The sequence below is a fragment of the Pseudonaja textilis genome, chromosome 5, assembly GCF_049901715.1.
Source record: "Pseudonaja textilis isolate UNSWEBS1 chromosome 5, rPseTex1.2, whole genome shotgun sequence".
NCBI classification, from domain to species: domain Eukaryota; kingdom Metazoa; phylum Chordata; class Lepidosauria; order Squamata; family Elapidae; genus Pseudonaja; species Pseudonaja textilis.
Window position 1 is genome coordinate 71,159,737 of NC_141994.1, and position 13,043 is coordinate 71,172,779.

General features: G+C 44.5%; 1 protein-coding gene across 1 annotated transcript in view; it reads right to left on the reverse strand.

Annotated features, from left to right (window-relative positions):
• Nucleotides 1-12,770, reverse strand: part of PODXL (podocalyxin like) — a 59,434-nt gene extending 46,664 nt beyond the window's left edge. The window contains exons 1-2 of the mRNA XM_026721972.2: nucleotides 12,743-12,770; nucleotides 11,942-12,430 (exon numbers count right to left, since the gene is read on the reverse strand). Coding sequence (XP_026577757.2) covers nucleotides 11,942-12,430; nucleotides 12,743-12,770 — 517 coding nt within the window. The remainder of the gene's footprint in view (nucleotides 1-11,941; nucleotides 12,431-12,742) is intronic.
• Between the last annotated feature and the right edge of the window lie 273 nt (nucleotides 12,771-13,043).

The window sequence follows — 13,043 nt, forward strand, 5'->3', positions numbered from 1 at the left end:
TTACTCCCAAGTCACCCCAGCAGTCTCAGCTGCTCTCGCCTTCTGGCAGCTCTGTGCATACGCGCACTGGGAACAGGCTCCCCTTGTTCCTCTGCCTCGCTGCTGCCAGGCTCCTGAGTCAGCACCCCACTCCCAGATGGTGCTGGCCCCATCTCTGCATCGAACGCAGGACCCTCACCCGAGTCCTCTCCAGACTCCTGGACTGGTCCCCATTCTTCCCCACTGTCCGATTCCGCTACCGTCTGCACTGGCTGCCGGCGAACCACAACGCAGCATTGGAGAAGTCACAACTTCTGGAGGCAAGTTGGTTAATTGTTCTAACTGTCAGGAACAGTGATGATTAGATTATGATTAGATGGAGTGAATATCACCAGGAAAACTGGAATATTTCAGAACCGTTTGGGAAAGGAGGAAGACGAATAGGAGAATGAATGAACTTATAAAATAAAGGCAAAAGTTAGTCACTTCCAGAAAAGGACACTAGGTTAGATTAGGTTAGATGAGTATTCTCAACCCCAGCAACTTTTAAGATTATGGGATTTCAGCTCCTATAATTTCCCAGCAAACAATGATCGGAGAAGCAGCCGAGAAAGACATTAGATGATGATCCAACCACGGACTATTTTCTCCAGCGCGATCAGCTCTGATTTGATTCTTTCTGTAGACACTGGGATTAAAAATAATCGTTGATTTACAATTATGAAGCCCCAAATTTCCACAGCTAAGCAAGACAGTTGTTAAGTTGGTTGAGCCCTATTTTACGACCTTTTTGTCCCAGTTGTTAAGTGAATCATGCAGACGTTAAGCGAACCGGGCTTCCCACATTGGCTTTGCTTGTTGGAAGCCGGCTGGTAGGTTTATGAACGTGACAGTGCAACTTAAAGAATTAAAGGTAGTCCTCAATGTATTACAACAATTGAGCCCAGAATTTATGTTACTAAGTGAGAAATTTGTTAAATGACCTTCGTCCCATTTTACTAATTTCTTTTAAACAATTTATTTATACACTAGCTCAATACCTGCGCTTCGCTACGAAACTATGTGGTTGGGCTTAGTTTTGGGGGAGGAAAATAAGAGGTGGGGGGAATTCTTCCTCTGTCTACCAGCATCCATCGATATCCATCTGGCTAGTGTCCTATCAGTGTGTGAGAGAGTGGAGGGCTGTTTGGAAATTGAAACAGCATTTGCAAGGAGACAGCAAGGAGCCTGGGCAGGACTTAGCTCAACTGTTCTGTACTAAAGCTGCTTGGTGCTATGAAACTAAAACTGAAACTCCTCTCCTTTGCTTGTGTTTTACATTTGGAACAGATTTCTTTTCAGGTGGAGAGGGGGAGTAGAGTTCCTTAGCATCAGAGCATGTTAATGATAATAATATAGGAAATATTAATGCTCTGATCGTCATTTCAAAAAATTCTTTCTTAGTGAGCACCTAGAAGCCAAGAGGAAAATACGTGTTAAATTTCAAGTTTGTAGGCTTTACAGTTCTGGAGATTTTGTGATGATGCATGAGTGGTATTTCGTTTTTATATACATGGATTTTCTCTTTACATACATAATTGCTTTGTGAACAGCTTATTATCTGGATCAATTTGCTTACATAATAATCCTTTTGCAGTTCCTGATTTCTACCTCTATTGTAAAACAAATCCCATGTTTGAAAATATTCTGCGTCTTCTTTTCTTTTCTTTTTAATGTCAATCTGTCCATTTCTGCACAGTCTTAAATATTTTTTTATGAATTTTTACGGCCTCATTTGTTAAACGAGCTGCAGCTGTTAAATGAGTAAGCCGGTTGTTCAATGAATCTGGAATTCCCCATCGACTTTGCTTGCCTGAAAGTTGCAAAAGGGAATCACATGACCTTGGGACACTGCAACCATCATAAGTACATGCCAGTTGCCAAGCATCTGAATTTCGATTGCGTAATCATGGGAATGCTGAAAAGGTCGTAACTATGAAAAACTGTTGTAGGTCACATTTTTGCAACTTTGAACGGTCACTAAATGAACTGTTGTAAGTTGAGGATTTACCTTTAGATACCAGAACACTCTCATTTATTGACATTTTCCCCAGACTATTGAAACAGGGTCTCAGTTTACTCAATGAGTTAAGCCACCCAAGAGAAAATGACACCTAACATTTTTACAACCCGTTTCCACAGCTTTCATTCCAGAGGTGTGTATGCAGCAGGTTCTGACCGGTTCTGGAGAACCGGTAGGGGAAATTTTGAGTAGTTCAGAGAACCGGCCAATCCCACCTCTGACTGGCCCCGCCAACCCCATCTATTCCTTCCCTTCCGAGTGCCAGCTGATCAACTGGGTCTTCTTTGGTTGCCCTGCACAGGAGAATGGAGCTGGAAAGCAGGTTAGTGGAGTGGGGAGGGGGATGAATAGAATAGAATAGAATAGAATAGAATAGAATAGAATAGAATAGAATGGAATGGAATGGAATGGAATGGAATGGAATGGAATAGAATAGAATAGAATAGAATAGAATAGAATAGAATAGAATAGAATAGAATAGAATAGAATAGAATAGAATTCTTTTATTGACCAAGTGTGATTAGACACACAAGGAATTTGTCTTGGTGCATAAGCTCTCAGTGTACATAAAGAAAAATAAAATACATCCATCCAAGAATCATAAGATACAACACTTAATAATAGTCATAGGATACAATAAGCAATCAAATCCTACTAGGAAACAGTCCATATAAATCATAAGGATGCAAGCAACGAAGTTACAGCATTTTGCCGCATCTTTCCACTGGAGTGGGGAGGAAATGGGGATTTTGCAGTATCCTTCCCCTGCCATGCCCACCAAGCCATGCCCACAGAACCGGTCGTAAAAAAAACTGTGAATCCCACCACTGTTTCATTCACACAAAGCCTACGAAATCCAATGAGAGTTTGGATGCCTGAGCATGACTCAGCCTGTTTGGTTAATTTAGGTTTGATGTAATATGGAAATGTAGAAAAGGCCAGCACCCTTTGCAAACCAAGCCTGTTAGAATTTAACAGAAAATATGGATATTTTTTTTTAAAGATTGGCCATTAATTATTTCTCTAGTAAATCACCTGCAATGGGCCCTGCAGACAGGATGGATAAAAATCGATGAGTACTATTTTTATTTTTTTGATTTAAATCAGATTTTTTTTTATTGTTATCAAATTTATTTTAATAAAATGCTTCTGGAGTGAAAAATCTATCTAAAGATGGTTTTCTATTTAAGATCCATTAATAATTTAGTTTATTCAGCCTGATAAGGGAGCTTAGTTATGTAGCATGAGGAGGCTGTAATATTCTAGAAGATGTACATTTTGGGTAAGTTCATTCCAAGCTCTGCAAGCTGACATAATGCGCCCTGCAGGGATGCATTCACACATTGATGCATTTCGCAGTCACCATGAGAGAATAAATCATAAAACAAAGTTCAGGAACATCCCTTCCTCCCATTGTTTTGCAAATCTATACACACCACAAACTGTATGATCATTTGAAGAGGAAAGCATCTGCGCCACCAGGCATGATTAAGGGTAAGGAGGAAAGGCAAGCAGTTAAAAATGAAAGCGAAACCTTCAAAGCAGATTATCAATATAATATTAAAGGACACCTGTCATTTCAGACCCATCATGGCAGTGCCTGTTAACAGGCATCCACTCACCTGCTGCCTGCCACATCCCTCACCTTGTGTCCCTGCCGCATCAAAAGCCGTCCCATTAAATTGAATGGGACGGTCAGCGAGTCAACAGTGGGTTAGAGGAGGAGCCGCTGCAGGACAGAGTTGACAACAGCCCTTTAAGTTGATTTAAATCAAACCTTTTTACTAGTGATTTAAATCGACTTACAGATCATCAGAGTTGGAAGGGGCCTCGTAGGTCATCTAGCCCAACCCGCCACCCAAGCAGGATACCCTACACTAGGGGTTCTTCAAACTTGACAGCTTTAAGACTTGTGAACTTCAACTCCCCAGAATTCCTCCTCCAGTCATGTTGTTGGCTCAGGAATTCTGGGAGTTGAAGTCCACAAGTCTTGAACTTGGCAAGTTTGAAGGCCCTTGTTCCTACACCATTTCTGACAAATGGCAGTCCAGTCTCTTCTTGAAAGCCTCCAGTGATGACGCTCCAGCAACTTCTGAAGGCAACTTCGGTTCCATGGGTTGATTGTTCTCACTGTCAGAAAGTTTCTCCTTATTTCCAGGTTGAGTCTCTCCTTGTTCAGTTTCCATCCTTTATTCCTTGTCTCATCTTCAGATGCCTTGGAAAATAGCTTGACCCCTTCCTCCTCCCTGTGGCAGCCCCTCAAATATTGGAAGACTGCTCTCCTGTCTCCCCTGGTCCTTCTCTTCCCTAGACCAGCCATGCCCAGTTCCTGCAACCGTTCATCGTATGTTTCAGTCCCCTAATCATCCTGGTTGCTCTTCTCTGTACTTTTTCTAGAGTCTCAACCTCTTTTTTTTATAGTGTGGTGACCAAAACTGGATGCAGTACTCTAGGTGTGGCCTTACTAAGGCTTTACAGTATTAGTGCCTCCCTTGATCTGGATTGTATCCCTCTGTTAATGCAATTTAGGACTGCATTGGCTTTTAACTTGATTTCAATCAAATCCACCCTGCCTGCAGATATATTGAACTGCAGCTTCCATAATCCCCATTTCCTGGCTAAGGCTGGATGTGGTGTCTGGATACTGTAGTCCAAATGCCTGCACAGCACACTACTGTATACAAACACACAGCCCCTGCAGCAGCAGCAGGAATGAAATGACTTGTCAAGGTCACAACTGCAGCTCAGAGAGGGGGCTGGAAATCAGAAAATTAAAAAAAATCCACTTGTGTAAGATCTCAAGCTATCCTTCCTCACATTCTCATATAGCAACCCAGATTGTTCAGAGGGAGGTGAAAAGCGCTATTGTTACCACTCGCATCCCCCCCCCAAATTATCTTTGAGTGTTGGGAGCACCTGTTCAGGTGAGTGGCTAAGGTTTCAGGTGCCACTCCCAGAATTTCAAAGACAAGCAACTCAAAGGTCATCTAGATCAACCCGCTGCCACTGGAAAGTTTCCGGAGAATAGCAAAAAGCAATAGACTTATATACCGCTTCATAGTGCTTCACACAGACAGCATCTGCCCCCTAAAAATCAAGGTTCTCACTTTATCAATCTCGGAAGGATGGAAGGCTGATTGAACACCAGCATGTGGTCAAAGTATGTCTGAAATACAGGTGATGCTCGATTTACGACCACAATTGAGCCCAAATTTTCTGTTGCTAGGTGAGATAGCTGTGAAGTGAATTTTGCCCCATTTTACAGCCTGTAACACAGTCAGATAATCAGTAGGAGTTCCTTTTTTATCTCCAACTTTTCCCCCAATGTCCTGGCTGGAGAAAAACGCTCCCAGGAACAGCCTTTGGCTGCACAGAATCAAGTCCAAAATGTGGTCAACAAAAACTGTAATTATAAATCCAATCAAGGCAAAATAAGGTAATTAGTCCGTCAGGCCAGGAGCAAGAATTCCAAGGCACAGCAATAACTCCACACAGTTGGGAAGATTCCAGGAACACAGATAAGCAACCACAACACAGGATAAAGTCATGTTTGCTCCCAGCAGATGCCACACTCAGCTTGCAACTGTTTTAAACTCTCATTCCCAGCTGTAGCTAATGAAGGGAATCAGGGCCCTTTCCTCCCCCATAAGCCATGCAACCCACTTTGCTCTCTTTTCAGTTCCTCCCTGCATGTCCTAGGATGAAGAGGGGTGGGCCTGGATTTTCCTCCGAATTCCCTCTCTGTTCTACCTCTTCCCTGCTCTGCCCAGCCAGACTTTGCCCTTCCCCAGTTTCCTTCACAGCCAACGGAGCCACACTCCCACTTCCTGTCAGCTGTTCAGCTTCCTCCTCGGATTCAGACTCCAACAGGGGCATGACACAGTCTTTCTTGCCGCAGTCATAAAGTGAATCCTTACAGTTCTTTGGTTATTAACATGGTTAGGTAAATCTGACTTTACCTGTTGACTTGGCTTGTCAGAAGTCAATGGAGAAGCCAGTTTCACTTAACAACCAGGTTACTAATTTAACAACCACAGCAATTCACTTAACAGAATGCGGCAGGAAAAGTCATAAAATGGGGCATAACTCACTTAAGAAGTTTTTCACTTATCAGCATAAATTCTGGGCTCACTTGTGTTGTAAGTTGAGGACTACCTGTATTTATGATGGTCGCAGTGTCTCGGGGTCAGGCGATCTCCTTTTGCGACGTTCTGACATGCAAAATCAATGGAGAAGCCAGATTCACTTAACAACCAAGGTTGCTAACTTAATTGCCCTAACTGACTTAACGACTGTGGCAAGGAAGGTCATAAAACAGGGCAAAACCCACTCAACCGCCGTCTCACTTAGTGACATAATTGCTGGGCTCCATTATGGTCATAAGTCAAGGATCGAGTTGTGATTCCGAACTCTTCCTTGCTGCTTGGCCTCCCCCCCAGAAGCCATAAACAGCAACAGAGCGAAGGCAAATCTTCCAAGCTTTCTTGCTTTTCACAGATTTTTTTGTTTTCACCGCTTCTTAAAGCCTCTTCTTCTTGAGACAAAAATCTGCTTTAAGGAGGGGCAGCAGCTAGCCAACTTTGGCTGATTGGGAAAAGCTATGCTGGGTTGAAATGGGTTAGTGGATGGAGGGGTGAATAGGTGCTGCTTTGTTTTTAAAGGAAGAAATTTACAACCAGAAGAATCTTTCTTATGATTACCGTGTTTCCCTCGGCCTCCTTTCCACTGTCAGAGGCCTTCAGGAATGTCTTTTTCTGTGGCCGGCAAGGCTTTCCTGAAGGCCTCTGCAGCCGATAATGGAGCTCTGGATCAATCCAAAGCTTTGTTATCAGCTCTAGAGGCCTTCAGGAAAGCCTTGCCAGCCTTGTCAGCTGCAGAAGAAATGGGCCAACAGGGCAGGTGTCGGGGTGTGCAAGGCCTGGCTACACCTGTCCAAAGGTAAGCAGTAGGGCAGCTCCACTTCCCAACCCTACCCTAGCTTAATTTTTACCCGTCCACTCTGGAATGAGTGGGATCTTAACTAGGGCTTATTTTGGGGGCAGGGCTTATATTGGACACATGTGTAAAAATCAAGCTAGGACTTACTTTCAAGGTAGGTTGTATTTTCAGGGAAAGAGGATAGGATCAGCAAGGTGCAGTTCTCTGAAAGTTCCCTTTATTTAATACATTGCCCTCATTTTTATGTCCCCTTTCTTTTGGGCTAATTTGAAGCGGTATAGGAAGCCAACTAAACAATGAGTAAAAAATAAATAATAAAATAGGCATGCGGGCTTAATAATCATCTACTCTATGAACCTTGAACGGCCTTCAAATTTACGGAAAGCCAGGAGGGAGAAAGGAGAAGCCATTCACAAAAAGCGCCTGCTGTATTTTCTAAGAAATAAATAGATTCTCGTCTATGGCTGGATTGGGTAGATGTTGGTGGACTACAACTCCCATCAACCCCCCCACTACTGGCTATTTGGCTAGGTAATGGGCACCGGAGCCTAAAAATTTCTGGAGCTGCCCATATTCCTAACCCCGATCATTTAATATAATAAATACAATTTTGGGCGCACATTTAATATCACCTCATACCACGAGACAAGTGGCATATGGATATGATGAATAAAGGTACAGATTTAGTGAACCCAAAATCTTCTAAAATGACCCTCCAAATTGCTGAAGGATGATCATTCTGTTTGAGCTCCATGAAAGTTAAACTGGATTTATGTTCGCTTCTGAATGGAACAGGTGGAAAATTGGTTTCAGGGTTTTGTCAGTTTACGGAAACCTAAATTGACCAAATATAGTAGCCTGGTTTCAGACTTGCCACGCCCAGCCAAAGTCCACAGATTCTTCCAAACATGGTTAAAGCAGACCATCTGAATGCCGCCATCCAGCAAACCCCGCCACACACGGAAGATCACAAGGTTTACCTCATCTTCCAAGGCCACCATTTTGTGCCCCAAAATATTCCATGGGTCAAAATGGATTCTGTTCAGACCATTTCACCACACACAAAAAAAAAATGTTGAAAAATTGTGTCCGATCATGTAAGTCCTCAACTTACAATTGCAATGATTTTCGATTGCAATTCTGGGCTCGATTACTTGAGGGACTGCCCCAAAGAAGAGGGAGTCAACTTATTTTCCAAAGCACCCAAAGGCAGGACAGGAAGCAATGGATGGAAACTAATCAAGGAGAGAAGCAACCTGGAATTCAGGAGAAACTTCCTCACCGTGAGGACAATTAATCAATGGAACTGCTTTCCACCAGAAGTTGTGGGTGCTCCAACACTGGAGGTTTTAAAGAAGAGATTGGGCAACCATTTGTCTGAAACAGTAGAGTTTCCTGCCTGGGCAGGGGGTTGGACTAGAAGACCTCTAAGGTCCCTTCCAACTCTGTTATTCTCTGTTCAATCTCTCTCAAAGGCTTCCAACCACAGCCAGGATTCCTAGTTGTGATCCAATTCACAAAGTCAAATGACACGGACTGCTAGTCAAATAAATAGCATGCACAACCACACTCAGCACAAGGAACAACTTTTGCATGGTGTGACTTTTCATCTAGGGTTGGCACACGAGGGCAAGGGATGTTGTGAGTCATAGTAGTAAAAATCTAGACGGGCTGGCTTTTCAACTGGAAGATTTATTGGGGGGAAGGCACCCCATATTCTAAGCACAGAAAGTGACTGCAGTCATAATCAGAACAGGAGTTTGGTCTAGTGGTTAAGGCACCAGGCTAGAAAGCAGGAGATGGTGAGTTCTAGTCCCAGTTTAGCCATGAAAGCCAGCTGGGTGACTTTGGGCTAATCACCAGGAGACGGTGAATTCTAGTCGCGCTTTAGGCACGAAAGCCATCAGGCTGACTTTGGGCTAGTCACTCTTAGCCCAAACTACCTCACAGGGGTGTTGTTGTATGGAAAATAGGAAGAGGAAAGTGTGTAAGATATATTCACCACACTGAGTTATTTGTAAAAAATAAATAAATAAAGGTGGGATACAAATAAACAAACAAAATGATAACATCCAACCTTATAAATTTAGACAAGCAATAATTCAATTTGTCCTGGCTATTTTCTCCACAATATCAACTCTGGTTGTCTTCAGGTTCAAAGCTGCTAGCGGAGTCCTTTCTGTGCCCCTCCCTATTTGACCAATTTCCATCAAACTTTCAACAGGCGTATCACTAAACTAGCATTATTACAATACACAAGGACATTGCAAGGACATTATGTTTGGGGCACTGACTTCAGCATAAAACAGACTTTGGGTGATTTTGGAAGCCAGGAATCTAGAATAGAATAGAATAGAATAGAATAGAACAGGAATAGCAAAGTTGGAAGGGACCTTGGAGTTCTTCTAGTCCAACCCTCTGCCTAGTCAGGAAACACTACACCACTTCAGAGAAATGGCTGTCCAACATCTTTTTAAAAACTTCCAGCGTTGGAGCGTTCACAACGTCTGGTGGCAAGTTGTTCCACTGATTAATTGTTCCCAATATCAGGAAATTTCTCCTTAGTTCTAAGTTGCTTCTCTCTTTGATTAGTTTCCCTCCATTGCTTCTTGTCCTGCCCTCAGGGGCTTTGGAGAATAGCTTGACTCCCTCTTCTTTGGGGCAGCCCCTCAAATATTGGAAGGCTGCTATCATGTCTCTCCTGGTCCTCCTTTTCATCAGACTAGAGATACCCAGTTCCTGCAACCGTTCTTCATATGTTTTAGCCTCCAGTCCCCTAATCATCTCTGTTGCTCTTCTCTGCACTCTTTCTAGAGTCTCAACATCTTTTTTTACATCGTGGCACCATCTAAGGTCACTTTTGAGCACCACCAAGGAAACGGCATAGACTTATCACTCAGCACCATTAGCAGTTGACATTAAATCAGATGAGGATTACATCCTGCCAAGAATTAAACCATGTGTTGGTCCTTCTTATTTGCTGAACCATTTCAGTCAGTTTTGCAGATTTTGGGGGATGTTACCCTACCTCCATTCCCTTTCAACCCAGATCTTCCAACCTAAGAATAAGCGGGTTTCACACAACACGCAAAACCTGGGTCAACAAATAATAAAAACAGCCGTCATCACCTAACATCCTATCCAAACCAGCAATCTGCTGGATGGGCTTCAAGAGATGCCAGCCTCCCACAATATTGCCACAAATGCTAAACTCTAACAGGCCACCGATGACGACACAATCAAAATTTGACATGAAACAAACTGCTCTTTTAACATATGTTAACTGTCGAGGTGGTGCTTTTTTCCAATCCACTAGGTCAGCTGTATGCACTAGGTCAGCTGTATGCAACTTTTAAAGATTTATGGACTTCAAGTCCCAGAATTCCCTAGCCAGCATGAATGGTGGGAATTGAAGTCCAGAAGCCTGAAAGTTGCCAACATTGGATACTCTCGATCCAACAGAATCAGGAACATTGGAGAGAGAAGGGGGAAAAATATGCATTTTGAGTAGATGGATAGAGATAGGGCAGGTTTTTTTCCCAAATGTGATCACTCTGCTAAACAACTGATTCCCATCACACTGTCAAACTATTTAGTGAGACTGTATTACTGTTCTTCTTCTCATCCTTCCTATTACCTATCTCTTCCAACTTATGACTATAACCGTGTTACTTGTATCTTTATAATTTATATTGTTTTATTATTCCCTGGTATGATTTGATTGCTTATTAGTAACCTATGACTATCACTAAGTGATATATCTTACGATTCTTGAGGAATGTATTTTATTTTTTTCTTTATGTACACTTTATGTACCAAAGACAAATTCCTTGTGTGTCCAATCACACTTGGCCAATAAAGAATCCTATTCAATTCTATTCTATTCTATTCTATTCTATTCTATTCTATTCTATTCTATTCTATTCTATTCTATTCTATCCTATCCTATCACTATATGAACGATCTGAATACTTAGCCAGGTTAAAGTGTCCAGGTAGGAATTGAGATGTTCTAGAACAGCAGTCCCCAACCTTTTCTATACCCCACGCCCCTAGAATAATATATTCTCGTACCTTTAAAAATAATAATTATATGCATATAATTACACATATACACTATAATTTTGAAACTTCTAAACTCAAGGTTTTTGCATTCCCCTGGAATATCGTTTTTCCAGCCCCCGTTGAGCACCCCTGTTCTAGAAAGAAGCTAGTCACTGGATTATTTTTCGAGAAAACAAGAGCGCAGCAAAAAAGCCCAGGAAAGCTTCTACCTGAGTGGGAATTTAATCCTTGTTCACAGGTGTGTCACTTTTGGCAAAATCAATACTCAATCAGAAACTCACTAGACAAGCATTTGCTTACCATGACTTCCAATACTTTGTCTAAAACTTACATTTTTAATATCGTATTTTGCTTCGGCTCTGATCAACCAAGGCATTGCCAACCCCAAGGGTGCCTTCCAACCCTGCTTGGAAGCACTTTGCAAACCTCTGGATTTTCAAGGGGCTCCCCCCCAAAGTCCCAGGGATTCTGCATTCACACAATACCCTTAACTCCCTTGCCTTAATTCCACCCCACCCCACTTTTCTCTGGGTTCCCACCAGACCCAGAGCCCGTAAAAACAACCCGGGCTAGTCCGCACGGCGTGTCAAACCCACGGAAGAGATTCAACCCGCCTTCAATCCCATCGGGGTTATTAAAGCGTTCGTGTGAACCCAGCCAACCGATTTCCCCAACCCGGATTCTTTCCTCACCTGCCGGTCTGGAAGAGAGGGAAACGAAACGACCCTCCCCGGAGCCCCCTACTCTTGATTTCCTCCGAACAAGGGACACCCCCGTCAAGCCCATCATCCTCTGCTGCAACCGAACGATGGGTCTGGCGGTTCCATCCTTGCTTCTTTCCTCCCTTTCGCCGCAGCGGAGGCTCCCGGAGGCGCCCCCCGCCCGTTGCGGTCCTTACCTCCGCAGGGCGGCGAGCCCAGCAGCCCCGCCAGCAGCAGCAGCCACCGCAGCGCCCGGCGCATGGCGGCGGCGGGATCCCCTCTGAGCATAGCAAGAGCGTCTCCCGGGTCCGGACCGGACGCCGGGCGAGGTAGCGGCCAGCGGGAGAGATGGGAGTCCGGAGTTTGCCTGCCTGCTCTTCGCTCCCGGCTGGGAGAAAGTCTGCAAAAGCGGCGCGACCGGCTCCTCCGCCTCCCTGAGCCCGCTCCTCCTCGCCGGCGCTCCCTTCGCTTCGCCCCGCCGCGGAGCCCCCCGTCCGTCCTCGCGGCTGCCAGGCGCCCGACTGAACTCCGCCGCGCGGCTGGCCAGGTACGCTGCGGCTCGGCGAATTCAGGGGGCGGGGCCGCCGGGGCCAGCCGGCGAGCCGATTGGCTTTTCAAAGGTCCGGCCGGCTCTCGGAGTGGCTGGAGGGTTTGACCGTGCCCCGATTGGGCGGCGCGGCTGTCGCCTGGATGAGGGGGGGGGTCCCCGCCCGCCCACCCACCCCGGTGGGCAGGGCCAAGTGGAAGGCGGGGAGGGAAGCTGCGTTCTCACGACCCGCTTAACTCGCCTGGTGGGATCGATGCGTGGTGTTTGTTGGTTTTTTTTTCCCCCCTGGCTAGGAGGGATCCAAAGGGGCAGGTTTGGCTCAGCCCTCCAGCCAAGAAGCCAAGTGGACTTTGGATGAGGGGATGCTGCCAGGGGATGCCACCCCAAGCCGAGTAGAAGTATCGTGGGAAGAGTAGATAATGTGGGTCTTCAGTCAGCCCCTGTTATTTACCTTTCTTGACATCTCCAGAGACAAACATCTCTCCGCCCCGGCTATCTGCTTGCTTGTCTTTCTGTCTCTCTCTCTCTCTCTCTCTCTCTCTCTCTCTATCTTTCTGTCTGTCTGTCTGTCTGTCAGTCTATCTATCTTCTATCTTCTCTCTCCTGTCTATCTATCTATCTATCTATCTATCTACCTACCTACCTACCTACCTACCTACCTAATCTATATTTATCATGTCTATGTCTATGATCTATCTAGCTATTTTCTGTCTAGCTATCATCTCTCTCATATCTATCTATCTATCTATCTA